Source organism: Macaca thibetana, chromosome 14 (assembly GCF_024542745.1).
Source record: "Macaca thibetana thibetana isolate TM-01 chromosome 14, ASM2454274v1, whole genome shotgun sequence".
Classification (NCBI taxonomy): Eukaryota; Metazoa; Chordata; class Mammalia; order Primates; family Cercopithecidae; genus Macaca; species Macaca thibetana.
Genome location: NC_065591.1, coordinates 99,884,119 through 99,910,830, shown reverse-complemented (window position 1 = coordinate 99,910,830; position 26,712 = coordinate 99,884,119). Strand labels below are relative to the sequence as shown.

General features: G+C 43.7%; 4 protein-coding genes across 4 annotated transcripts in view; 2 read left to right on the top strand and 2 right to left on the bottom strand.

The window, feature by feature from the left end:
* The window catches only part of CUL5 (cullin 5), a 106,036-nt gene extending 100,097 nt beyond the window's left edge, over window positions 1-5,939 (bottom strand). Inside the window, 2 exon segments of the mRNA XM_050758692.1 lie at window positions 5,247-5,273; window positions 5,276-5,939. Of these exon segments, the coding sequence (XP_050614649.1) occupies window positions 5,247-5,273; window positions 5,276-5,503 (255 nt within the window). The 5' untranslated portion in view covers window positions 5,504-5,939.
* The window catches only part of ACAT1 (acetyl-CoA acetyltransferase 1), a 976,528-nt gene that overhangs the window by 142,619 nt on the left and 807,197 nt on the right, over window positions 1-26,712 (bottom strand). The window lies entirely within an intron of this gene.
* Window positions 1-26,712, top strand: part of CWF19L2 (CWF19 like cell cycle control factor 2) — an 808,601-nt gene that overhangs the window by 141,751 nt on the left and 640,138 nt on the right. The window lies entirely within an intron of this gene.
* Window positions 1-26,712, top strand: part of POGLUT3 (protein O-glucosyltransferase 3) — a 603,612-nt gene that overhangs the window by 471,240 nt on the left and 105,660 nt on the right. The window lies entirely within an intron of this gene.

The following is a 26,712-nucleotide window of genomic DNA, read 5'->3' as shown; positions in this document are numbered from 1 at the left end:
GCAGGGGCTCATGCCTGTAATCCCAATACTTTGGGTGGCCGAGGCAGGTGGATCACTTGAGGTCAGGAGTTTGAGACCACCCTGGCCAACATGGTAAAATCATGTCTCTACTAAAAATACAAAAATTAGCTGAGTGTGCTGCTGTGTGCCTGTAATTCCAGCTACTCAGGAGGCTGAGGCAGGAGAATTGTTTGAACCTGGGAGGCGGAGGTTGCAGGGAGTGGAGATCCCACCACTGTACTCCAGGCTGGGCAACAAGAGTAAAACTCTGTCTCTAAAAAAAAAAAAGTTTATATGAGGCGACACATGGACTTTCTTATAGGCATAGGAGTGAGAAAAACGGGAAACTGGAAAAAAAAAAAAAAAAAGAGGGGACATACCACCAAGTCCTGGGGGGAAGACGGGGACTGAACAAGAACAAGCAGAAGGAGACAATTTAGGAGGTAGCATGGAACAGAGGAGAATATGGGAGAAACAAGAAAAATGTGTGGTATCGACCAAGGAAGTTAAGGGCACTTCAAATAGCTGGGTAAAGTAACGTGCTAAGAATTAAGAGGAGAGCCGGGTGCAGTGGCTCACGCCTGTAATCCCAACACTTTGGGAGGTCGAGGCGGGCGGATCATGAGGTCAGGAGATCGAGACCATCCTGGCTAACACGGTGAAACCCCGTCTCTACTAAAAATACAAAAATTAGTCAGGCGTGGTGGCGGGTGCCTGTAGTTTCAGCTACTCGGGAGGCTGAGGCAGGAGAATGGCATGAACCCGGGAGGCTGCAGTGAGCCGAGACAGTGCCACTGCACTCTAGCCTGGGCGACAAAGCGAGACTCTGTCTCAAAAAAAAAGGGGGGGGAGGGGTGGTGAGGCTCAGCAAAAAAAGGTTTAAACAGTTGCTGTTTGGAGTACAACAATGAACTGGAAACAAAAAAAATGAGCACTAAGGGCCAAGATGGTAATTGCAAAAGAAAAGGAACAATCACAATTACATGTTCAAAGTAATCTGAAACAGAAGATAAAATTATAATATCAGATCCCTACGAACGTTCTACAGACACACTTTCTAAGGAAAAACAACAAAGATAAAGTAGTTACATGGAAAGGTTTTCAGAGATATAAACCCCTAAGCAGTTGATAACTGTATATGTCAAAATGTGCTACACAAATCTTTACATAGCTGAAAGACTTCTAAGATCCAGCAATAGTCCGCTTGCTTTAAACAGACAATAAAATTATTAGAGTCAAATTCCAATATTAAAAAAGAAAAGCAGCTGGACATGATAGCTCACACCAATAATCCCAGCACTTTGGAAGATAGAGGCGGGTGGATCATAAGGTCAAGAGATGGAGACCATCCTGGCCAACATGGTGGCAAAATACAAAAATTAGCTGGACGTGGTGGCGGGCGCCTGTAGTCCCAGCTACTTGGGAGGCTGAGGTAGGAGAATCACTTGAACCCGGGAGGTGGAGGTTGCAGTGAACCAAGATGGCGCCACTGAACTCCAGCCTGGCAACAGAGCAAGACTCCATCTTAAAAAAAAAAAAAAAAAAAAAAAAAAAAAATTAAAAAGAAAGAAAAGCCGGTGATTTTTATGACATTGGCTTCTAATTTCTAAGTTACACATCAAGAAAGTTTTGAGTTATGTGTGATGGCTCAAGCCTGTAATCCCAGCACTTTGGGAAGCCAAGGCTGGCAGATGGCTTGAGCCCAGGAGTTCAAGACCAGCCTGGACAACACGGGGAAACCTCGTTTCCATAAAAAATTAGCCAGGCATGCTGGTACACACTAGGACATGCTGGTCCCAGCTAGGAGGCTGAGGTGGGAGAATCACCTGAGCCCGGGAAGTTGAGGCTGCAGTGAACCGTCATTGTGCCATTGCACTCCAGCCTTGGCATCGGAGTAAGACCCTGCCCCCTGTCTCCAAGAAAAAAAAAAAAAAAAAGGAAGTTTTGAATCTTTCAAAACATATTAGCTATCCCTTTGAACTCTGTGTCCTCCACAAATTCAATAAACTTAACTTTATTCGGCTTACTGATAAAGTAAGTAAGGACATATACTTTCAGCACAACACTAAAGGCCTCCTTCAAGGACTGATTTATTATCCTTATCATTCATGACCTGAATTATACCTTCAGGTATAGTTGTCTCACTGATAATGAATCAAATTCTAATAGTAGTCTCATCAAGCCCACACTTCTCCATTTTGACCATGGGACCTAATTTTGTCAAAAATGCTCTGGTGAAATCTAACTGTACAATGTCAAAGGCATTTTTCTAATGAACCAAGTTATTAATCCCATCAAAAATGGGTATGAGGCTAATTTAGCCACTCTCCAGCCAGTTCTGTCTCTATTCAAGGTAGCACCAGCCTTGAATTTAAATAATCCTACAAATTATGTTACAGAACTACCCTGCAGAGGTCTCACTACATTTCTCCCAAAGACAAACTTCAGTCTTCCCACTTGATGATTAGTTACTTTTTAATGTACAAATAGTCATCCATCCTCATCCTCGGTCTCACTTTCCAGTTTCAGTGACACGTGGTAAACCACGATCTGAAAATATTAGACAAAAAAAATTCCAGAAAGAAACAACGGGTTTTAAATTGCACATTCTGAGCACTGTGTTGAAATCTCCCACAGTCTGGCTCCATCCAGTATATCCATGTTGTATACCTTACTCTCCCATTAGTCACTTAGCAGCCCTCTTGGTAATCAGATCAGAAAAAACAGTATATATAGGATTTGGTACTGTCCACAGTTTCAAGTATCCACACGGGTCTTGGAATATATTCCCTGGGGGTAAGTGGGGGATGGTTGGTAGGGGGTGGCAGGGGCTACTATGTAAGGCAATCCCTCATCACCTCCCAATGAGGATAGAAAAAGATTTTCTAGCCCACTTGAATACATAAACTTTTGGATATATATAGATAAAAGAACCAAATGTTCATTTATAATGTCTATTACTTTAAACATCTTTAAAATCATCTACTATATAAAATAATATTCATTTAGAAATTCAGCATTTTCCCTTAATGAACATTTCATAAGACAATGTTATTGAATTTTTCTCAATGTATCATTGGCATCTGTCTTCATGTTCACCAGAGTGAGTCACTTACTAGTTTTTTTTTCCCCCTTTATTTGTAAATGTTCGAGTTAAAACACTGTTTAAATTCTTGTGAGCTTTTAAACCTAAACCCTAAGTACCCGTTTTCCGTATATTCAGGCAGTTTTTCCATTCACAGGTCTGTGCTGTGGCTGTAGATTCAGAATTTCCACAAGGTAAGTACTTAACTAATCTGAAGCAAAGTCGCCTCCACAGGTAAGTACTTAACTAATATGGACCAAAGTAGCTTCTCCTCCAAACAATCGTTTGTGAGGTTTTGTAAGGAGTAGAGCAGTGACTTACTTTTTTCTGAGAGTTATTTTTGGGGAGAAAAAGACCTTGCTTTATATCCAGGTAATCAACAAGTCAAAATTTTGCAGAATCAGGGACAAAATTACTTCTTAAACACATTTCAATGAATAGCATAGATACTGTTTATGTCACCATACAGATGCAACAGGAGTCTTCAGAAATTAAACATATTCTTTCCTTTTTTTTTTTTTTTCCATTCAGTCTCACACAGCAGTGGCGCGATCATAGTTAACTATAACCTCTAACTCAGAATTATCAATAGCACCTATATTGTAGGAACACTGTGAAGATTAATGTATCTAAAACAATCCTCCCACCTTGGCCTCTCAAAGAGCTGAGATTACAGGAGTGAGTGATCACTGGGCCCAGTCCACAAATTTTCTTTCTGAAGTAAAGCATGGGAATTTTGCTATACCATTATAAAAGAGAAAAGCAGAGTGGGATGGGTTACTCAATTCCCCTGAATTAGTTTTCTTAAAGAAAGAGGGAGAGTAGTTCTAGTAATTTATTGTATTATACTAATTAAGTGCCAGGCACGGTTTTAAGCATTATAGATACATTAACTAATTTAATCTTCACAACGGTCCTATGATACAGGTGCTACTGATAATGTTGTCCTACTCATAAGGAAACTTGCCCAAAGTCATACCGCTTTTAAGTGGTGGCTATTCAGGGAGTCTAATTCTAGGGCCCCTCTCCCTTTCAAAAGGTGATATATACAGTACTCCCACCTCTTAGTAAAATTTGTTCTTCATTTTATGAGGCAGTCCCATCTGTTAGACAATCAAATATCAGTGGTCTAAAGAAGATATGATGGTTAGGTTCCCGTACATTTTCTTTTGTATTATTTTCTAGTATTCATCCACATTGCCTGAAGGCATGAGAGGTCTGAGGAAGAGGTGGTTCATCCTTTGTATTAGGCTGGTGCAAAAGTAACTGCGGTTTTTGCCATTAATATTATGTTCCCTGAGCTAATCAACACCCCCATTTCTGTCGTACTTTAAGGCAAATGATTAACTACTACAGACACATACACAGAACAGACTAGTTCCAAGTCTTCCTCATTCTTCTCCAAACTTTTTAACTGGTGGAGAATCTGCCCCTGTGGGCCTAGATCTCCCTTGCTATATAAAACTAACTTTAAATATTGTCTTTGACAAGGTAACTTTCCTGCGCCCTAAAACGATGGCATCGCTTCATCAGTTGTCATCTGGTTGTGCCCTGTAACGGGGGTGGGGGTTAGGAAGCAGTTTCCTAAGAAAAAGGAAAAAGATGAACTCAAGAATGGGAGAATTAGGAGGGAAGGTGTAACACGCAGAAAAGGGAGGAAGGGGGGTGGAGTGGGAGGCACTGCTGGTCTGACTTGGAATTTCGTGCAGACAGAACGAGAACAGAAATGGAAGAAGTGGGGGGTCGAGTCACTGAAACCTGTTAGGCAGCATTTTCTTGGCTTTTCCTTTGATGCGTCTTAGACACTGCTTTACAAGAAACTGAGACCTAACAGTACTAACGGCCCACCTGGTCAGGACACCGCACGACCATTCATCTCCCGCTCCCGGCCAGAGCTGGTCCCTTGAAAGAACCGCTCCCCGCCAGCGCTCAGTCAGGCTTTTCTCCCAGCGGCCAGTCGGCAGGAGGGACCACCAGAGCCTGTCGACCCCAAGGCCACAGACCCGCGTTCCGGTCCTCGCCGGCTGCCACCGCGGCTTCCCTGCCAGTGGACAACCCCTGAACACTCCCACATTTCGCAGCTGAACCTGAACCATGCCTTTCCGGAAGAGCCGAATCCAGCCGCCACACAGTAAAACCCAAGCTGGAGTGAGGGTATTACCTTTAACAGATTAGACGTCGCCATGTTCCTTCAACTTGGACTCTCGCGAGAGGACGCGAGAATTCGTGGCGCTCCCGGCCAGGCCTTGACCGGAGGCCGGAGTTCCCACCAGGGCCCAGGGCCCGCCGGCCCGCACCGGGGTGTGGCGGGCGCTGGGGCAGCGTGCCGACAGCGCTGACCTCGTCCCAAGCACCAGGAGCTTCCTCACTCTTGTCCCCTACATGGTCACCAGAGCTTCCCCACGCGAAAGACCTCATGCACGCGCTCAGGAAGACGGGAAAGGCGAATGCTGCCGAGAAGGTAACGGGAGCCGACCTGACTTGGAAGAGGAAGCATCGACTCCACGAGCCTCCCCGACTCCTTCGGCTTAGCTTTTGTGGTTGCACCTTCCGCGGCCACCCGCAACGAATTTAGCTCGGCTTAGGCCTGCAGCTCAGGTTCCGCGGCCGCGTCACGTGACGCGAGGGCGGGGACGCGCTCGGGAGCGAGCGTGGGAGCCTGGAAGCCTCGGTGGGTCCCAAGGCCGCAACGAGGCCAGGACCGCGCCCTCTGCTGGCGGGACCTGGCGTTTTCCCGCACCCCTCCCCACATCCCGGACTCGGTGTTAAGGGAGTTGCATTGCCGTGAAGTGCTTAAAACAGCCGTCTTCAATAATTGGTGCATAGAATGCGCCCAGTAAATATGTGTTGAGTGCACAAGCGTATTGACTCTTAATATTTATATTCAAGAATGCCTGGCACTTAGATAAAATATTGTTCAGCGCTTTGGGAAGCCGAAGGGGGAGGATCACTTGAGGCCAGTTCAAGACCCTCATCTTTACAAAAAAGTTTGGGAAAAAAGAAAAGATGTTTAGGTAATGAATATTAATCTTCGATTTTCTGAAGGCACAGTATCCTAGAAGATCCTAAACTATAAGCCCCCAGGTTTTACCCCTTCAGACCACAAACCACTGGCCAAGGAGAGAATATAATTTACGTGTAGAACCTACAGGATACCTGGTATTGTATTATGCAAGTTTACAAACAGCCTTCATACGGCCATAATGCATAGAAATAAGTAAGAGCTCTGGACTAAAAGCAGAGAAGAGGGATGCACCTACTTAAAGAATCCAGTCAAGTAGTTAATACTTGTTTGAGCACTTGTATATACTAGGCACAGGAAATACAGGATTAAATAAAAGAGAAGACCTCTGCCCTCTTGGAGTTTATGGCCTAATAAAGTAGCCAAATGTTAAGCATGGTTACACAAGTCAAATATCACTTAGTGGGAGTTGTGATAAATACTGCGAAGAGGCCGGGCGCAGTGGCTCACGCCTATAATCCCAGCACTTTGGGAGGCCGAGGCAAACTCCTGAACGAGGTCAGGAGTTCGAGACCAGCCTGGCCAACATGGTGAAAGCCTGTCTCTACTAAAAATACAAAAATTAGCTGGGCGTGGTGGCGAGCACCCGTAATCCCAGCTACTCGGGAGACTGAGGCAGGAGAATCGCTTGAACCCTGAAGGTGGAGATTGCAGTGAGCCAAGATCGTGCTATTGCACTCCAGCCTGGGCGACAGAGCGAGATTCCGTCTCAAAAAAAAAAAAAAAAAAATACAAAGAAGACAAAAAACTGCAAACAAAAAAATACAGTGTGCATTTGAGAGCGTAGGAGGGGAAAGGAAACTAGTATCTTAATCTCCACCCTTTGCTTATGAAAGGAACTTTATAACTGAACCTTAAGACACTTTTGAGAGTCTGATTTGAACATCCCACTGTCAACCGAAGCATTCCAATTTTCCTAACTCACTTGTTCTGGAAACGCCACTGCTACAACTCTGGCTTCAATAAGTTCTCCGTTCCATTGACCCCACCACTTGTTATCTGCCATCTCCTTCTGTTGTCACTCTTTCTCATCCAATTTAGAATCGGCCCACTGTTATAAAAATGTTTAAATATTTAAAATGCTTAAATATTTATTTCTTAAAAATAGCGCAGGCACATAATACAAAATTCAGAAAGTGCTAAAAATAATACAATCAAAAGTAGGCCTTTCACTTTCTGGGGTGATGTAATGTTCTATATTGTGGTAGGAACTTCAGTTATTCAGGTGTATGCACTTGTCAAAACTCAGCCAGTATACCCTTAAAATTTATGCATTTTAGCCAGGCACAGTGGCCCAGGCCTGTAATCCCAGCACTTTGGGAGGCGAAGGCAGGCAGATCACTTGAGCCCAGGGGTTCGAGACCAGCCTGTGCAACATAGCTGTCTCTAAAAAAAAAAAAAAAAAAAAAAAATTAAAAAAACTTATGCGTTTAATTCAAAAGAGAAAATAGTAAGCAAAATTTCAGTTTAATGCTATCCATACTGAAGAATTTAGGAGTAAGTGAATCTATATTTATAATTTACTTGGAAATGTATCAAAAAATAAGATGAACTGATGCTTGGGTAGAAACATTGATAAAGCGGGCTGGGTGCGGTGGCTCATACCTGTAATCCCAGCGCTTTGGGAGGCCAAGGCCAGTGGATCACCTGAGATCAAGAGTTCAAGACCAGCCTGGCCAACATGGTGAAACCTCGTCTTTACTAAAAATACAAACAATTAGCTGGGCATGGTGGCAGATGCCTATAATCCCAGCTACTTGGGAGGCTGAGGCAGAAGAATCACTTGAACCCAGGAGGCAGAGGTTGCAGTGAGCCAAGATCACGCCACTGCACTTCAGCCTGGGCAACAAGAGCGAAACTCTGTCTCAAAATATATATATATACACCTATATAGATAGATAGATACAGCAAGTATAATAAAATGTTAATGATAGAGTCTAGGTGGTGGATATGCTAGTGGTCCCTGTGTAAAACCAGCTCATTTATATGTTTAAAATTTTTCATAATTAAATATTTGGGGACAATTTTTTAAAAATAGGCCTGTCTTCCTCCACAGTCCCCCAGGCATCCGTTCTTTCTTCTCATAGACAACGGTTACATTTCTTGTGAATTCCTAGGACATGCTGTGCATGTATCAGCATTCATATATGTATTATTTTTTCTCTCCCCACAAATCGTGGTGTACTACTTATATTCTTTAATATACTTGTTTTCACTCAGCAGTATGATATAAATTACTGAAAAAAATTTTTGTGCCTATTTTTTTCACACTTTCTTTTCTTCTTCTTTTTGAGACAGAGTCTTGCTCTGTCGCCCAGGCTAGAGTGAGGTGGCATGATCTCCACTCACTCTAGCAGGTGGGGGTGCAACCCCCACCTCCCAGGTTCAAGCGATTCTCACGCCTCAGCGGCCTGAATAGCTGGAATTACAGACATGAGCCACCACGCCCAGCTAATTTTTGTGTAGAAACGGGGTTTTACAATATTGGCCAGGCTGGTCTTGAATTCCTGGCCTCAAGCAATCCTCCCACCTCAGCCTCCTAAAGTGCTGGGATTACAGTTGTGAGCCACCATACCTCACCTTTGACCTTAAAAGTCAAAGCTTTTAAGTTGTAAGAGGGGCTTTGTGAAATTATGTTGGCAAGTAGAAATGAGCATATGTTTCTTCTTATATTTGTATAAGACATATAAAAAGCAACCGTTCCTTCTTATATTTCATAGCCTCTTACGTGATTAATTACATGGGAAAATGCTCAGAATATAATAGGTAAAAATATAGGATGCAAAATTGCACATATGTGCCGTAATTCCAACTTTGTCAAGAAAGCTACAGTATTATTTCCTACTCTGAACAGTTGATAAACTGGAAAAAATATTCAAAATGTTACCAGTGTTTGTGAGTAGTAGAAAATGGGATAATTTTACTTTTATTTATTTAAAATCTTTTTAAAAATCACCTGCTGACTGGGCATGGTGGCTCACAGCTATAATCCCAGCACTTTGGGAGGCCAAGGTGGGAGGATCACCTGAGGTCGGGAGTTTGAGACCAGCCCGACCAACAGGGAGAAACCCCTTCTCCACTAAAAATACAAAATTAGCCAGGCGTGGTGGTGCATGTCTGTAATCCCGGCTACTCAGGAGGCGGAGGCAAGAGAATCACTTGAACCCAGGAGGGGAGGTTGTGGTCAGCCGAGATCGCGCCATTGCATTCCAGGCTGGGCAATAAAGAGCAAAATTCTGTCTATAAAAAAAAAAAAAAATCTGCTAATTTAAGAAAATTTAGCCATCATGTTAAACCAGAATACCTTACAAAATGAAAATTCTCTATGATCTTTTCTCTCCCACCTCCTAAAATATCTGCTTTTAACCATTTGTTTTATTCTTCTCATTTGTTTTCTGTGTATGCAGTAAAACATACATAAGGGAGTTTCTCAAATGTGGCTGATCATTTACATCAAAATAACCTGGGGTGCTTATTTTAAAAGCAGATTTCTAAGCTCTGCCCTCTGAAGATTCTGAGTCTACAGGTCAGGAGTGAGGCCCCAAATCTACCTTTTCCCTAAGCATCCCAGGTGACTTTTCTTGTGCACCAATGGCCAAGAATTCTTGTGCATCAATGGCCCAGAATTTATCATAGAATGCTTAAGAATGTGTGCTCTAGAACCAAACAGATCCTGCCATTTATGAGCTACGAGACATTGGGTACATTACTTAACCCTGCTGAGTCACAGTTTCCTTGTCTGTATCTGTAATATAATGTATTACAGTGGCTTGCACCTGTAATCCCAGCACTTTGGGAGGCCAAGGCAGGCAGATCCCCTGAGGTCAGGAGTTCAAGACCAGCCTGGCCAACACGGTGGAACTCCATCTCTACTAAAAATACAAAAATTATCTGGGCGTGGTGGTGGGCACCTGTAATCCTAGCTACTGGGGAGGCTGAGGCAGGAGAATTGCTTGAACCCGGGAGTCGGAGGTTGCAGTGAGCTGAGATTGTACCACTGCACTCCAGCCTGGGTGAGAGGGCAGGACTCCATCTCAAAAAGAAAAAGAAAAAGAAAAAAAAATGTATTATACATGTAAGCACCCAGTAAATGTAGTAATAAGAAGACCTAACACATACAATGCTTTTGATCATATGTCAGGCACAGTTCTATGCAGTTTACATAGATAAATACATTTGATGTAGGAATTTAATTCCTCCTTATGGAGACTTTAAGTATGTTTTGTTTGTTTGTTTGTTTCTTTTGAGACAGTGTTTTGCTCTTGTTGCCCAGGCTGGAGTGTAATGGCGTGATCTTGCCTCACGGCAACCTCACAGGGAGAGGTGCACCTCTGCCTCCTGGGTTCAAGCGATTCTCCTGCCTCAGCCTCCTGAGAAGCTGGGATTATAGGCATTTGTCACCACGCCAGGTTACTTTTGTATTTTTAGTAGAGATGGGGTTTCTCCATGTTGGTCAGGCTGGTCTCGAACGAGCTCAGATGATCCACCCGCCTCAGCCTCCCTGAGTGCTGAGATTACAGGCATGAGCCACGACACCCAGCCTTAAGTATCTTTTAAACTTCACACCTGAGAAAAGGAAGAGTCAGGTAGCTGACGTGAATGATCCATCATTTAGAAGGGGGAAAATGATGATGGAAAGGATACAAAGGAGAAAATTTGCCCGAACCATGTTCTTGGTAAGGAAAGAGGATAGCACTTAGGGCACTCACAGGGAGAGGTGCACCTTGCTTAGCACCATGGACAGTCACACCTACTAGTAGGATAGACACGAGACAGTAGATGGGCTCTTGGAAGTGAAGGTTCCCTTCTGATTGCTTCTCTTCTCTAATTGGAGTTGGAAGCAAGGTCATCAGCTGATAGTGAGGATGATGTGAGGTTTAAGAAGAAAGAAGAGGAGAAGATGGGAAATTATTATATGATGGTGGGAGAGGAAAGAGAAATGTATAATGATTTCTGGGCAGTCGTAAGTGCCAACTTGAGACTAGTTATCCCAAATTTTAATTGAGATCTCTCAGCATAGCTAAGGAAACTAACATTCACCAGGGTTAATTAATGTGCCCAAGGTCTCACAGCTCCTAAGTGGCAGGACTTGTTTGATTCAAAAGACATATTCAGCCACTCGGGTGCAGGCATAGAATTGGATGTAACCAAAGTTGGGGTTTTGCTGAGAGAGAATGATGGAGGGCATTGAGCATATATACAAGAGAGTGAGCATGATGATCGACCCTTGGATTTAAGCTGAATTAGGAGGGCAAAGAACAGTGAAAAGACAGTAGGGTCAAAGTACCATACATTCACATTGGAGTCTAAGGATTGTCAGAGTCAAGATACAAGAGGCACTAGGCTGAAAATATAGGAGGTGATAGTTGGAGAATGAAATTGAGTTTAGGTTATTGGGAGTGTTACAGGTAGTGACAAGGGCTACGCTCTGATTGAGAGGGAAAGAGTAGTTGGCTGGGCGCAGTGGCTCGTGCCTGTAATCTCAGCACTTTGGGAGGGCAAGGAGGGCGGATCACTGGAGGCCAGGAGTTGGAGACCAGCCTGGCCATCATGGTGAAACCCTGTCTCTACTAAAAATACAAAAATTAGCTGGGCATGGTGGTGCAAACCTGTAATCCCAGCTACTCAGGAGGCTGAGGCAGGAGAATCACTTGAAACCAGGAGGTGGGGGTTGCAGTGAGCTGAGATCGCACCATTGCCCACTGACTGGGAAATAGAGTGAGACTCTGTCTCAAAAAAAAAAAAAAAAAAAAGAGAGAGAGAGAGAGAGAGTAGTTGAGGTGGAGAACAGAATCATTGGAAGAGTGGAGGTTAAGAAATGTAGAAGCCAGGCATACCTGATGCTTTTGGCGTTCAGTCACATCCTCTTGACCTATTTCTGATTTCTTTTTTTTTTTTTTTTTTTTTTTTTTTTTGAGACGGAGTCTCGCTCTGTCACCCAGGCTGGAGTGCGGTGGCCGGATCTCTGCTCACTGCAAGCTCCGCCTCCCGGGTTTACGCCATTCTCCTGCCTCAGCCTCCCGAGTAGCTGGGACTACAGGCGCTCGCCACCTCGCCCGGCTAGTTTTTTGTACTTTTTAGTAGAGACGGGGTTTCACCGTGTTAGCCAGGATGGTCTCGATCTCCCGACCTCGTGATCCGCCCGTCTCGGCCTCCCGAAGTGCTGGGATTACAGGCTTGAGCCACCGCGCCCGGCCCTATTTCTGATTTCATCAGTGGCTATGAAGGTTCTATGTGAGCTCAGATGCCCCCGATACTTTCCCACATGAAAAGAGCAGCTCTCCTTTCTGCTTGCACCTCGAGGTCTTCTCTGAAGGTCCAGAAGCCTGCTAGGTCCACAGACAACTGCAGCAAAGCACAAGGAAGACAATGCTTCCAGGAGCAACTGCCAACCAGGAGAGTCAGCAGCCACTGGGTGTGTGTCCCAACCTCTGTTCCGTTGGTGGACAATTTTATGGGGCACTCAGGATGTTTCCCAGAGGTCTCAGTGGACTTCAGTCCCCTTTGTTCATGGTGGTGACCTTGATGGCACACTTTACAGAGGTTTTTCCTCCTTCTTTGTCTCACTCTCTGTACTTTTTCCTTCTTGCTTCTTGGGTTATCTCCCAAAGAAATCACTTGTATCCCAAGTCCTTGTTTCAGACTTGCTTTCAGGAGAAACCTTACTAAACGCCAGGGTACTAATAATCTTTTTTTTTTTTTGAGACAGGGTCTTGCTCTGTCGCCCAGGCTGGAATGCAGAGGCGCAATCCTGGCTCACTGCAACCTCTGCCTCCCAGGTTCAAGCAATTCTCTTGCCTCACCCTCCCAAGTAACTAATAATGTTTTATATAGATGTTGAAATCACTAAGAATGACCACAGGAATAATGCTGGAGAGAATGATATTGGAGTCAAGATCTAAATTCATTAAGGAATGAGGGTATATGACCTGGGAAGTCAGTACATGACGGAAAAGGAGCGTTAATGCATGAGTAGCTGACTGACACAAGACTCAGACCTGAGTGTTTTTGGGGAATGGAGAGAATGATCTAGAAGTGGCAGTGGGAGCAAAGAGGACCCATGCATGAACTGCAGGCCCAGTGGTACATCAGCCATCTTGTGAGAGAGATGCAGAAAAAGCAGTGACTTCAGGAGGGAACCAAGTTTCACTTCGAATAAAAAAGTAAATGGACTCCTTTGCTGCAGTTGTAAGTGAAGAAGCTGGGGAGGGACACTTTGACCCCAAGTCCACAGGATTCTTGGGAATTCTCCTAATCCTTGCTGGAAGGGGCAGGGAACCCAGGGAGAGCATGGGTTTATTTGGGGTACTGAAAATTCTGGGGAACAAATTGTAGTGACTAATTTGGAGCTATTCTCTAACTGTTGTATAGTCTCTTAACCTTTCAAGATTCATCTGTTAACCAATCGTTAACTAGGGCCGAAAGCTTATGCCTCGATTACATTTGGTATAGATATTTTCTATAAATAATGATATATTATTTAATTTAAAGATGAATTAAATAATATGGGGCTTGGCTGGGCTTGGCTTATGCCTGTAATTCCAACACATTAGAAGGCCAAGAAAGGAGGATCGCTTGAGTTTGGGAATTCGAGACCAGCCTGAGCAACATGGTGAAACCTATCTCTACAAAAAACACAAAAATTAGCCAGGCATGGTGGTGCATGCCTGTAGTCTCAGCTACTGAGGAGGCTGAGGTGGGAGGATCACTTAAATCCAGGAGGTTGAGGATGCAGTAAGCCGAGATTGTGCCACTGCACTCCAGCCTGGGTGACATAGCCAGATCCTATCCCAAAATAAAAATAAAAATAAAAATAAAATATGGGGCTTATACTATTCTATTTATATAACAACCCCAATTACTGAAAAATAGCAAAAATGTCTAAAAAATTTAAATATTGCAAAACCACATCCTCATGCACCACCAGAGTTAATCAATTCTTGAAAAAAACAGTGCTTAGGTATATGGTTTTTGGAAAAAATGGATTTTTTTTTTTTTTTTTTTTTTTTGAGACGGAGTTTCACTCTTGTTGCCCAGGCTGGAGTGCAATGGCGCAATCTTGGCTCACTGCAACCTCCGCCTCCCGGGTTCAAGCGATTCTCCAGCCTCAGCCTCCCAAGTAGCTGGGATTATAGGCGTGTGCCACCATGCCTGGCTAATTTTATATTTTTAGTACAGATGGGGTTTCGCCACGTTGGCCAGGCGATCTCAGGTGATTGCCCGCCTCAGTCTCCCAAAGTGCTGGGATTATAGGCAGGAGCCACCACAGCTGACCACAAATGGATACTTTAACCAACCCGATGGGCTGACCAACTTGCATGCTGTGGATTTGCTTAGGGTCCAGTTATCTTCCACTGTATTAGCTAGTGTTGTTGATGGATGTAACTGGGACTAGATGCAGGTCTTCCAAATTGTGATCCAAGGCTCTTCCTGCCTGAAGGATGGTTTCAGAGAATAAAATCAAAGAAAACAGAGACAAAAATGCTCAGGGCATGTTTCTCTTGTCCTGTGAGGTGGAACCTTCACTTCTGAACCTTCACCTTTCCTGAGGCTGCCTCCGACCCTGGTTCCTCTGTGCCCCTGTCTACAACTGTGGACTCGCTCCCACGATGTACCCTGACTCTTCACGTGGGACAGGTGGTTAACCTGAGATGGTTCTAGGTTTTCTGATGTTTTTACTGGACTTGTTTGCTTATCCTCTAGACCTGTTTGCTCCAGTGACCAAGTCAAGCTCACCTCTTCTCCTTTCCTCAGCCAGTAAATAGATTCTTCAGCCGCTGGAAACTCTCCTTGGAAAGAATGCAAGTCTGAGGTTTTCAACTCCAGGCTCCCTAACCTCCCACTTTGGTGCCCCCTCAGTGGCCATTGTTGGGTTTGCAGCAGCTGGGATGGGGAGCGCTCAAAACTCTATTTCAACAGCTACCCCCAGTGGAATGGCAGTTAACTACAGTGGCAAGAGCTACCTGAGATCAGGTCGACTTGGCTTAAGGAGAATTTCAGACAGACCCTCAAAGAAACACACGTACACAACACACATACACCAACACTTCTGATATTTGTTTCAATATCCATAATTGTTCACTTTTTAAATACCAGAAAAGACAATGTATCTTATCTAAGTGGCACTAAGTAGAAGAAACAAAAATGAGCAGCTGTTGGAGAATTATGACACTTTTTATTAATGCTATCATTTGGGAGATTTCATCTAACTAGAAATTTATTTTTAAATTCTATAATAATACTTTTTATTCACACTACTATTACTTAAAAGCCTTATCTAACTTATTTTTATTTTTTCATTTTATTTTATTTATTTATTTAGTTTGAGATGGAGTCTCACTCTGTCGCCCAGACTGGATTGCAATGGTTCAATTTCCGTTTACTGCAACCTCTGCCTCCTGGGTTCAAGTGATTCTCCTGCCCCAGCCTCCTGAGTAGCTGGGATTACAGGTGCGCCACCACTCCCAGCTGATTTTTGTATTTTTCGTAGAGATGGGGTTTCACCATGTTGGTCAGGCTGGTCTCGAGCTCCTGACCTTGTGATCTGCCCGCCTCAGCCTCCCAAAGTGCTGGGATTACAGGCATGAGCCATCGCACCTGGCATAACTTATTTTTAAATATACTCAGTTCAGACAATTAACAAGATAAAAATGAACCATATGAAAATAAGATCTTATAAATACAATTTACAGATTTACTTTAAGTGAAATTCAATTTCTTAATTGATTCATATCTGAAGTAAATTGTCAGAGTATTTTTGCTGTGCCAAAGCAATCTAATAGTTACAAAGGATGTACCGTGCTATATTTTTGCTTAGTAAACTACTTATTACTCATAAAATTAAAGTACTGCAAAACTTCACAAGTCTAGGCAATGAGGTCACATCAACTTTTTTTTTTTTTTTTTGAGATAGAGTCTTGGTCTGTTGCCCAGGCTGGAATGCAGCCGCGCGATCTCAGCTCACTGCAACATCTGCCTCCAGGATTCAAGCGATTCTTGTGCCTCACCTCCCGAGCAGCTGGGATTACAGGCGTGTGCCACCACGCCCAGCTAATTTTTGTGTTTTTAGTAGAGATGGGGTTCCACCATGTTGGCCTGGCTGGTCTTGAACTCCTGACCTCAAGTGATCCACCGCCTCGGCCTCCTAAACTGCTGGGATTACAGGTATGAGCCACTGTTCCTGGCCCACATCAACATTAATACCTAAATTTTGCTGCTCCTTTCACTAGCTTCCACTTCCCCCATCACTTTTAAATTTTTTTTATTTTGTTAGCCTCCAAGGCATCCTTCAAAATGCTCAGGATCAGTTTCGCTTATGTTCTTCCGCTCCATTGAGCTCCATAATTCAGTCAGCTATCTAAAATATGTTGGTGATTTCAGAGAATATAATTAGAAATGCTGGCTGGGCGCGGGTTTCACCATGTGGCCCAGGCTTGTCTCAAACTCCTGGACTCAAGTTATCCACCACCTTTGATTCCCGAAATGCTGAGATTACAGGAGTGAGCCACTACGCCAGGCCCCAGGTGGTCATTTTCCCCTCTCTTCTGTTTGAATAGAACTTGTGCATTCTGTCATAGGTGGGGTGACTGGAGAACCACAGACTTCCCTTCAATTCCTGAAACTTAGAAGGGACGATAGCCTGAATCTTCCCACTAGGTATACACAATCAGCTCAGACTAACAGGAACAGCCTATTACATTCACCTCTAATATGAAATTAATTCTGCCAAATTAATCTGCATATTCAGTAAAATTTCAATAAAATACTTCATTTTTTAAACAGAAACTTGACAAAACAATTGAAAAGGTGTTAGGGAGATAAAATGTGGAAGAACATACTAATACATGGGCTTGAAAAAATGTTGAAGAAGGCCGGGCTTGATGGCTTATGCCTGTAATCCCAGCACTTTGGTAGGCCAAGGCAGGAGGATCACTTGAGACGAGCCTGGGCAATGTGGTGAAACCCCATCTATACAAAAAATACAAAAAATTTAGCCAGACATGGTGGGTGCCTGTAGTCCCAGCTACTTGGAGGGCTGAGGCCAGAGGATTACTGGAGCCCAGGAGGTGGAGGTTGCAGTGAGCTTGGATCACGCCTCTCTGTACTCCAACCTGAGTGACAGGGCAAGATCCTGTTTCCAAAATAAATAAATAAATAAATAATATATTTAGTGACTTAAAACAATACAAACGTATTCTTTTATAGTTCTGGAGGTCAGAAGACTAAAATCAAGGTGTCAGCAGGACTGCACTCTTTCTAAAGGTTTCAGGAAAGAATGTGTTCCTGGCCTTGTCCAGCTTCTGGAAGCTGCTCAAATTCCTTGGCTGGTGACTCCTTTCTCCATCTTCAGAGCCAGCAGTGTAGCGTCTTCTGTCTTTGACTCTGCTCCCCTTTACTTCCATTCACACATGGCCCTTTTTTTTATTATTATTTACTTTAACCTTCATGCCTTCCTCTTATAAGGACCCTTGTGATTATATTGTGGCCATCTGGAAAAGGTTAAACTCCCCATCCCAAGATCCTTAACTTGATAACATCTGCAAAGTCTCTTTTGCTACGTAAGGTAACATGTTCACAAATTCTGGAAATTAGGATGCGGTCATCTTTAGGGGACCATTGTTTGTCTTCAACACATACCAGCGACTCGTAGTCACTCTTATTTCATGTACACTCCAACCCACTTGTAATCTATAGCATAGCATTTCATTCATAAACATTTTAGTATGTATTTCTAAAGGATAAGAGCTCTGTAGAAAAATAATACCATTATGACACCTAAAAACTAACAACAATTTTTTTTTTTTTTTTTTTTTTGAGACGGAGTCTCGCTCTGTCGCCCAGGCTGGAGTGCAATGGCCGGATCTCAGCTCACTGCAAGCTCCACCTCCTGGGTTTATGCCATTCTCCTGCCTCAGCCTCCGGAGTAGCTGGGACTACAGGCGCCCGCCACCTTGCCTGGCTAGTTTTTTATATTTGTTTAGTAGAGACGGGGTTTCACTGTGTTAGCCAGGATGGTCTCGATCTCCTGACCTCGTGATCCGCCCGTCTCGGCCTCCCAAAGTGCTGGGATTACAGGCTTGAGCCACCGCGCCTAGCCACAAAAATGTTTTACTATCATTGTTTAATATTCCAGTTTCCCTGACTGTCACATCATTCCTCTTTTTTTTTTTTTTTTTTTTTTTTTTTTTTTTGGAGATAGAGTCTTGCTCGGCTGCCCAGGCTGGAGTGGAGTGGTTTCATCATAGCTCACTGCAGCCCCAACTTCCTAGGCTCAAGTGATCCACTTGCCTCAGCCTCCTAAGTAGCTAGGACTACAGGCACATTCCACCACTCCCAGTTAATTTTTGTATTTTTTGTGGAGATGGGGGTCTCACTACATTGCCCAGGCTGAACTCCTGGACTCAAGCAACGTTCCCACCTTGGCCTCCCAAAGTGCTGGGATTACAGGCGTGAGCCACCATGCCCAGCCACATAAATATTTTTTATGGTTGAATCAGGAACATATGATCAACACAATATATGTGGTTGATGTATCCGTTAAGTCTTTCTAATTCATAATCTTCTAAGACGGATGCTGAGATACCCCAGCCCGATCATCCCTCTGTCAAAGACTTATTGCCCCAGATTCTGGGAGAGCTGTTGACAGGCAACATTCAGCTAGCAGTTTCCTCAGGGATTGCCTCAGTGGCAGAGAGCCACGTTACCCAAGGCCACACCCTTTCTGTGTGATAAGAAAGCCGAACAGCCTTATTGCTGATATGGAGGAAGTTTTAGAGGTCTGGATATAAGATCGAAGCAACCACAACATTCCCTTAAGCCAAAGCCTAATCCAGAGCAAGGCCCTAACACTCTTCAATTTTATGAAGGCTGAGAGGAAGCTGCAAAAAAAAAAGTTTGAAGCCAGCATAGTTGGGTTCATGAGGTTTAAGGAAAGAAGCTGTCTCCATTTACATAAAAGTGCAGGGTGAAGTGGCAAGTGCTGATGTAGAAGCTGCAGCAAGTTATCTAGAAGATCTAGCTAAGATGACTAATGAAGGTGACTGTGATAAACAATAGAGTTTCAATGTAGACAAAACAGCCTTCTTTTGGAAGAAGTTGCCATTTAGAACTTTCATAGCTAGAGAGAAATCAATGCCTGGCTTCAAAGCTTCAAAGGACAGACTGACTTTCCTGTTAGAAGCTAACGTTGCTGGTGATTTTAAGTTGAAGTCAGTACTTATTTACCATTCAGAAAATCCAAGCACCCTTAAGAATTATGTTAAATTGGCTGGGCGCGGTGGCTCACACCTATAATCCCAGCACTTTGGTGAGGTTGCAGTGAGCCGAGATCGCGTCACTGCACTCCAGCCTAGGCCACAGAGCGAGACTCCATCTCAAAAAAAAAAAAAAAAAAAAAAAAATTATGTTAAATCTACTCTGCCTGTGCTCTCGAAATGGAACAATAAAGCCTAGATGAAGCACATCTGTTTATGGCATTCTTTACTCTTTTAAGCCCATTGTCGAGACCCACTGCTCAGAAAAAATGATTTCTTTCAAAACGCTACGGTTCATCAAAAATGCTTCAAGAACTCTGACAGAGATGAACAAAGACATGAATGTTGTTTTCATGCCTGCTAGCTCACATCCATTCTGCAGCCCATGGATCAAGGAGTCATTTTGACTTTCAAGTCTTATTATTTAAGAAATACATTTCCTAAAGCTGTAACTGCCATAGATGGCAATTCCTCTGACGGATCTTGGCAGAATAAATCAAAAACCTTCTGGAAAGGATTCACCAATCTAGATGCCGTTAAGGACATTTGTGATTCATGGCAGGAGGTCAAAATAGCAACATTAACAGGAGTTTGAAAGAGGTTGATTCCAGCCCTCATGGATGACTTTGAGGGGTTCAAACCTTCAGTGGAGGAAGTAACTGCGGATGTGGTGGAAAAAACAAGAGAACTACAATTAGAAGTGGAGCCTGAAGATGGGACTGAATTGCTGCAATCTCATGATCAAACTTGAATGCGTGAGTTGCTTCTTATGGATGAGCAGAGAAAAGTGGTTTCTTGAGATGGAATCTACTCCTGGTGAAGATGCTGAATCCTTCATTATTGAAATGACAATGAAGGATTTAGAATATCATATAAACTTAGTTAATAAAGCAGCAGCAGGGTTTGAGAGGATTGACTCTGATTTTGAAAGAAGTACAACGGTGGATAAAATGCTATCAAACAACATAGCATGCTACAGAGAACTCTTTCATGAAAGGAAGAGTCAATTGATGCAGGAAACTTCTTTATTGTCTTATTTTAAGAAATTGCCACAGCCACCCCAACCTTCAACAATCACCACCGTGATCAGTCAGCAGCCATCAACTTCCAGGCGAGACCCTCCACCAACAAAAAGACTATGATTTGCTGAAGGGTTAGTTTCATTAGCATTTTTTTCACAATAAAGTATTTGAGATTAAGGTATGTACACTATTTTTTCAAACATAGTGCTATTGCACACTCCATAGACTACAGTATAGTATAAAGATAACTTTTATATATATAGTAGGAAACAAACAAAAAATTCTGTTACAGAAGGCGCAGGATTGGAAAACAAAAAACAAAAAAAGGCCGGACTCAGTGGCTCACGCTATAATTCTAGCACTTTGGGAGGAAAGGTGGGCAGAGCACTTGAGCTCAGGAGTTCGAGACTAGCCTGGGTAATTTTACAAAACTTTACCTCTACAAAAAATACAAAAATTAGCCAGGCTTGGTGGCACATGCCTGTAGGCCCAGCTACTTGGTAGGCTGAGGCGGGAGGATCGCTTGAGCCTGAGAGGTTGAGGCTGCAGTGAGCCAAGTCTAGCACCACTGCATTCTAGCCTGGGTAACAGCTCGAGACCCTGCCTCAAAAGCAAAAACAAAGACAAAAAAAAGAAAAAAAGGCCAGGTGCGGTGGCTCACACCTTTAATCCCAGCACTTTGGGAGGCCAAGGCAGGCAGACCACTTGAGGTCAGGAGTTCTAAACCAGTCTGGCCAACATGGTGAAACTCCATCTCTACTAAATATACAAAAATTAGCCAGTAGTCCCAGCTATTCTGGAGGCTGAGATAGGAGAATTGCTTGAACGCGGGAAGTAGAGGTTGCAGTGAGCCGAGACTGTGCCATTGCATTCCAGCCTGGGCAACAGAGCGAGACTTCATCTAAAAAAAAAAAAATTGTGACCCACTTTATTGCAACAATCTTGAACTGAACCTACAATATCTCTGAGGTATGCCTGTATAACCCAGTTAAGAATGTGCTGGGCTTGGTAAGGGAGGAAAGAGACTGTATTCCAAAAAGAGCTATAAGACTGCCAATATGTGCTGGGGTATTGTGCATGCTTTTGGTCTCTGAAGGTGCTTGATCAGCAGGCCAGAATATAAGGTTGAATGAGGAAAATGTTATTGATTTCGGAGCTCTCTCGCAGAATATTGGATTTAGTGCTTTGGCAAGAACCCGAGGAGGTAGTGCTAACTTTCTCTGTTGATGCCTTCTAGAAACATAGAAAAGATGATGTCCACAGTAATTGAAGTTAGATGCCAGATGCCAGAACAGAGTTGTTGTGACAGGTAGGTATTTTTTGTTTTTTTTTTAGATGGAGTTTTGCTGTTGTTGCTCAGACTGGAGTGCAATGGCACGATGTCGGCTCACTGCAACCTCTGCCTCCTGGGTTCAAGTGATTCTCCTGCCTTAGCCTCCTGAGTAGCTGGAATTACAGGTGTGCATCACCAAGGCTGGCTAATTTTTTTGTATTTTTAGTAGAGACATGGTTTCATCATGTTGGTCAGGCTGGTCTCAAACTCCTGACCTCAAGTGATCCTCCGACCTCGACCTCACAAAGTGCTGGGATTACAGGTGTGAGTTACCATGCCTGGCCTTTTTTTTTTTTTTTTTTTTTAAAAAAACCCTTGCTATGAACTAAGGCAAGAGCCCCCCAGCTTTTTTGGCACTAGGGACCAGTTTTGCGGAAGGCAATTTTTCCATGGATGGTGGGGAGGGGAGTTGGTTTTGGGATGAAACTCCCACCTCAGATCATCAAGCATGAGTTAGACTCTCATAGGGAGCACATAACCTAGATCCCTGGCATGCACAGTTCACAATAGGGTTCATGCTTTTATGAGAATCTAATGACACTGCTGATCTGACAGAAGGCAGAGCTCAGGCAGCAATGCTCGCTCGCCCACTCACCTCCTGCTGTGCAGCCCGGTTCCTAACAGGCCATGAACCAGTACCCGTCCATGGCCCAGGGGTTGGGCACCCCTGGACTAAGGGACATGACAGGTAGTAGAAGAAAGGGTTAAATGGCTCTGAGAAGTGGGCATGCTGAAATGAATATTCTAGAAAAGTAGAAAAATCCTCCAGATGATTCTGTACCACAGAAGGGCCCAGAGGATACATCATTTACCAAGCCAATAAGGAATGTCCTGGTAAGAGGGGCATCTGTGTCACTCACTAAGAAGGTCAACTGTGGCTCTCCTCCGGAGGATAGAGCTGATGGCAGGAGAGGTCCTTACAGAACTAGACTCCTTGTTAGGATTGGAGACGATATGACTCTGAAACAAAGTCTAGATGGCGACACTTCATCATTAGAAACCATACGGACACAATGATCATAAAGTATGACAAGGTCAAAGGGGCAGTCAGGAGAATCTTATTTGCAGAGATTTATGGAGATAGTTATAGAACGTGGTGTCTGTGATGGCTAATTTTTTCTTTTTTTTTTTGAAACGGAGTCTCGCTCTGTGGCCCAGGCTGGAGTGCAGTGGCCGGATCTCAGCTCACTGCAAGCCCCGCCTCCCGGGTTCATGCCGTTCTCCTGCCTCAGCCTCCCAAGTAGCTGGGACTACAGGCGCCCGCCACCTCACCAGGCTAGTTTTTTGTATTTTTTAGTAGAGACAGGGTTTCACCGTGTTAGCCAGGATGGTCTCGATCTCCTGACCTCGTGATCCGCCCATCTCGGCCTCCCAAAGTGCTGGGATTACAGGCTTGAGCCACCGCGCCCGGCCTGTGATGGCTAATTTTATGTGTCAACTTGGCTGGGCCAAGGAGTACACACAAATACTATTCCCAATGTTTCTGTGAGGGTGTTTTTAGATGAGATTAACATTTAAATCAATGGAATTTGAGTAAAGCAGGTTACTCATGACAGTGTGGATGGTCCTCATTCAACCAATTCAAAACCTGAATAGGAGAGAGAAACCAGCCTCTCCTGAGTTAGAGGGAATTCTCCAGCAGACAGCCTTTGGACTTAATTTGCAACATCAGCTCTTCCTGGCTCTACAGCCATAGGCTTTGGGCTTGAACTGCAGCATAAGCTCGTCCGGGTCTCCAGCTTGCCAGCCCACCCTGCAGATTTTGGACTTGATAGTCTGTGTAATTGTGTGAGCCAATTCCTTATAATAAATCTGTTTCTTTGTATGTAAACATCCTATTAGTTCTGCTTTTCTAGAGAACCCTAACTAAAAATAGATGGGCCACCAAGGCCGGGTGTGGTGGCTCATAACCGTAAACCCAGCACTTTGGGAGGCCGAGGTGGGTGGATCACCTGATGTCAGGAGTTCCAGACCAGCCTGGCTAAAATGGCGAAACTCTGTCTCTACTAAAAAGACAACAATTAGCCAGGTGTGGTGGCCTGCACCTGTAATCCTAGGTACTCAGGAGGCTGAGGCAGGAGAATCGCTTGAAACTGGGAGGTGGAGGTTGCAGTGAACCAAGATCACGCCTGGGCACTCCAGCCTGGGCGACAGAGCAAGACTCTGTCTCAAAAATAAATAAATAAATAAATAAATAAATAAATAAATAAATAAAATTTTAAAAATGAAACAGATGGGCCACCAAACTGGTGTATTCAATCTATATGATCAAAAGAAATCAAGGATGTATGATCAGGAGGTTAAGAACAGTCACCTCAATAAAGAGTCATAATCCCTTGCCCAGTTTTTGGAACTGATCCAGTTTTCGGATCCAGAGTCTATTGACTTTCGAAGAGGTTGGGTCTCCAGAAGGGAAGACCCTGCAACACCTCAGCAAGTGTACATATTATAGTAATGTTTGCCTCCATCCTTTTCCAAAGAGAATTATAGCCATTTACTTGGCTAACATGGATAACTATGCACAAGGACCATTGGACTTAAGGTCCAAGTTGACTCTGATGACATTCAGAGACCTGAAGTATCATCATGGTTCCACTGCCCGAATAGAGGCATACAGGGATCAGGTAATAAATGATCCCCTGCTTAGGGACAGCTTACAGCTCACACTGCGTTCACTGCATCTAGAGACTCATCCAGTGGCCATTTCCTCAGTCCTCAAATGTATAATCGAAATAGACATACAGTATGTGCCACAGAGCAATACTTTAGTCGACAATGAACTGCTTATATAACAGTGGTCCCATAAAATTATGATGGAGGTAAAAAATTCCTGTTACCTGTGACGGCACAGTTGTCATAATGTCATAGCATAACATTATTCACGTGTTTGTGGTGTTGCTGGTATAAACAAACCTACTCCACTGCCAGTTGTATAAAAGGATAGCACATACAATTATGTACAGTACGTAACACTTGATAATGACAATACTGGCTTATGTATTTACTATACCATACTTTAAGTGGTTATTTTAAAGTGTACTCAGGTCTGGCATGGTGGCTTATATCTGTAATTCTAGAACTTTGGGAGGCTAAGGCAAATGAATCCCTTGAGGTCAGGAGTTCAAGACCAGCCTGGCCAACATGGTGAAACCCATCTCTACTAAAAATACAAAAATTAGTCAGGCATGGTGGTGCCTGCCTGTAATCCCAGCTACTCAGGCAGCTGAGACAGGAGAATCACTTGAACCCGGGAGGCAGATGTTGCAGTGAGCCGAGATTGCACCACTGCACTCTGCCCTGGGTGACAAAGCAAAACTCTATCTCAACAACAACAAAAAATAATAAAATAAAGTGTACTTCTTCTATTTATATAAAAAGAAGTTAACTGTAAAGTAGCCTCAGGTGGGTTCTGTCCATCATGATTTATTCCAGAAGAAGGCATTGTCATCCTAAGAGATGATAGCTCCATATGTGTTATTGATCCTGAAGACCTTCCTGTGGGACCAGATGTGGAGGAGGAAGACAGTGATATTGACGATCCTGATCCTGTGTAGGCCTAGGTTCGTGCGTATTTGTGTCTTCGTTTTTTGATTTTTGTTTTTGTTTTTTTGTTGTGACGGAGTCTCGCACTGTCGCCTGGGCTGGAGTGCAGTGATGCGATCTTGGCTCACTGCAACCTCCGCCTCCCGGGTTTATGCCGTTCTCCTGCCTCAGCCTCCCAGTAGGTGGGACTGCAGGCGCCTGCCACAACTCCCGGCTAATTTTTTGTATTTTTTAGTAGAGATGGCATTTCACTGTGTTGGCCAGACTGGTCTTGAATGCCTGACCTTGTGATCCACCCGCCTCAGCCTCCCAAAGTGCTGGGATTACAGGCGTGAGCCACTGCGCCCGGCCATGTCTTCATTTTTCACAAAAACGTTTAAAAAATAAAAATAAAGGCCGTTGCGGTGGATCACACCTGCAATCCCAGCACTTTGGGAGGCCGAGGCGGGCGGATCATGAGGTCAGGAGATCGAGACCATCCTGGCTAACACAGTGAAACCCCGTCTCTACTAAAAATACAAAAAATTAGCCGGGCATGGTAGCACGTGCCTGTTGTCCAGCTACTCAGGAGGCTGAGGCAGGAGAATCGCTTGAACTCGGGAGGCGGAGGTTGCAGTGAGCCGAGATCACGCCACTGCACCCCAGCCTGGGTGACAGAGAAGACTCCATCTCAAAATAAATAAAATAAAATAAAATAAAATAAAATAAAATAAAATAAAATAAAAATGTTTTAAAATAGAAAAAGCTTATAGAATAAGGATATAAAGAAAGAAAATATTTTTGTTCAGCTGTATGATGTATTTTATATTTTAAGTTAAGTGTTATTACGAGAGTCAAAAAGTTTTAAAAAATGAAAAAGTTTACAAAATAAAAAAGTTACAGTAAGCTAACGCTAATTTATTATTGAAGAAAAAGTTTTTAAAACAAGTGTAGTTGGGTGCGGTGGCTCAATCCTGTAATCCCAGCACTTTGGGAGGCCGAGGCATGTGGATCCTGAGGTCAGGAGACCGAGACCATCCTGGCTAACACGGTGAAACCCCGTCTCTACTAAAAAATACAAAAAATTAGCCAGGCGTGGTGGTGGGCACCTGTATTCCCAGCTACTTGGGAGGCTAAGGCAGGAGAATGGCGTGACCCCAGGAGGTGGAGCTTGCAGTGAGCTGAGATCGTACCACTGCACTCCAGCCTGGGCAAGAGTGAGACTCCGTCTCAAAAAAAAAAAAAAAAACAAAAACCAGTGTAGTATAGCCTAAGCATGTAGGGTTTATAAAGTCTACAGTAGGTACAGTAATGTCCTGGGCTGACACATGTACTCACCACTCACTTATTGACTCACCCAGAGCAACTTCCAGTCCACAAACTCCACTCATGGTAAGTGCCCTATACAGGCATATCATTATTTATATTTTATATCATATTTTTATAGTACTTTTTTTGTTTAGATACACAAATCC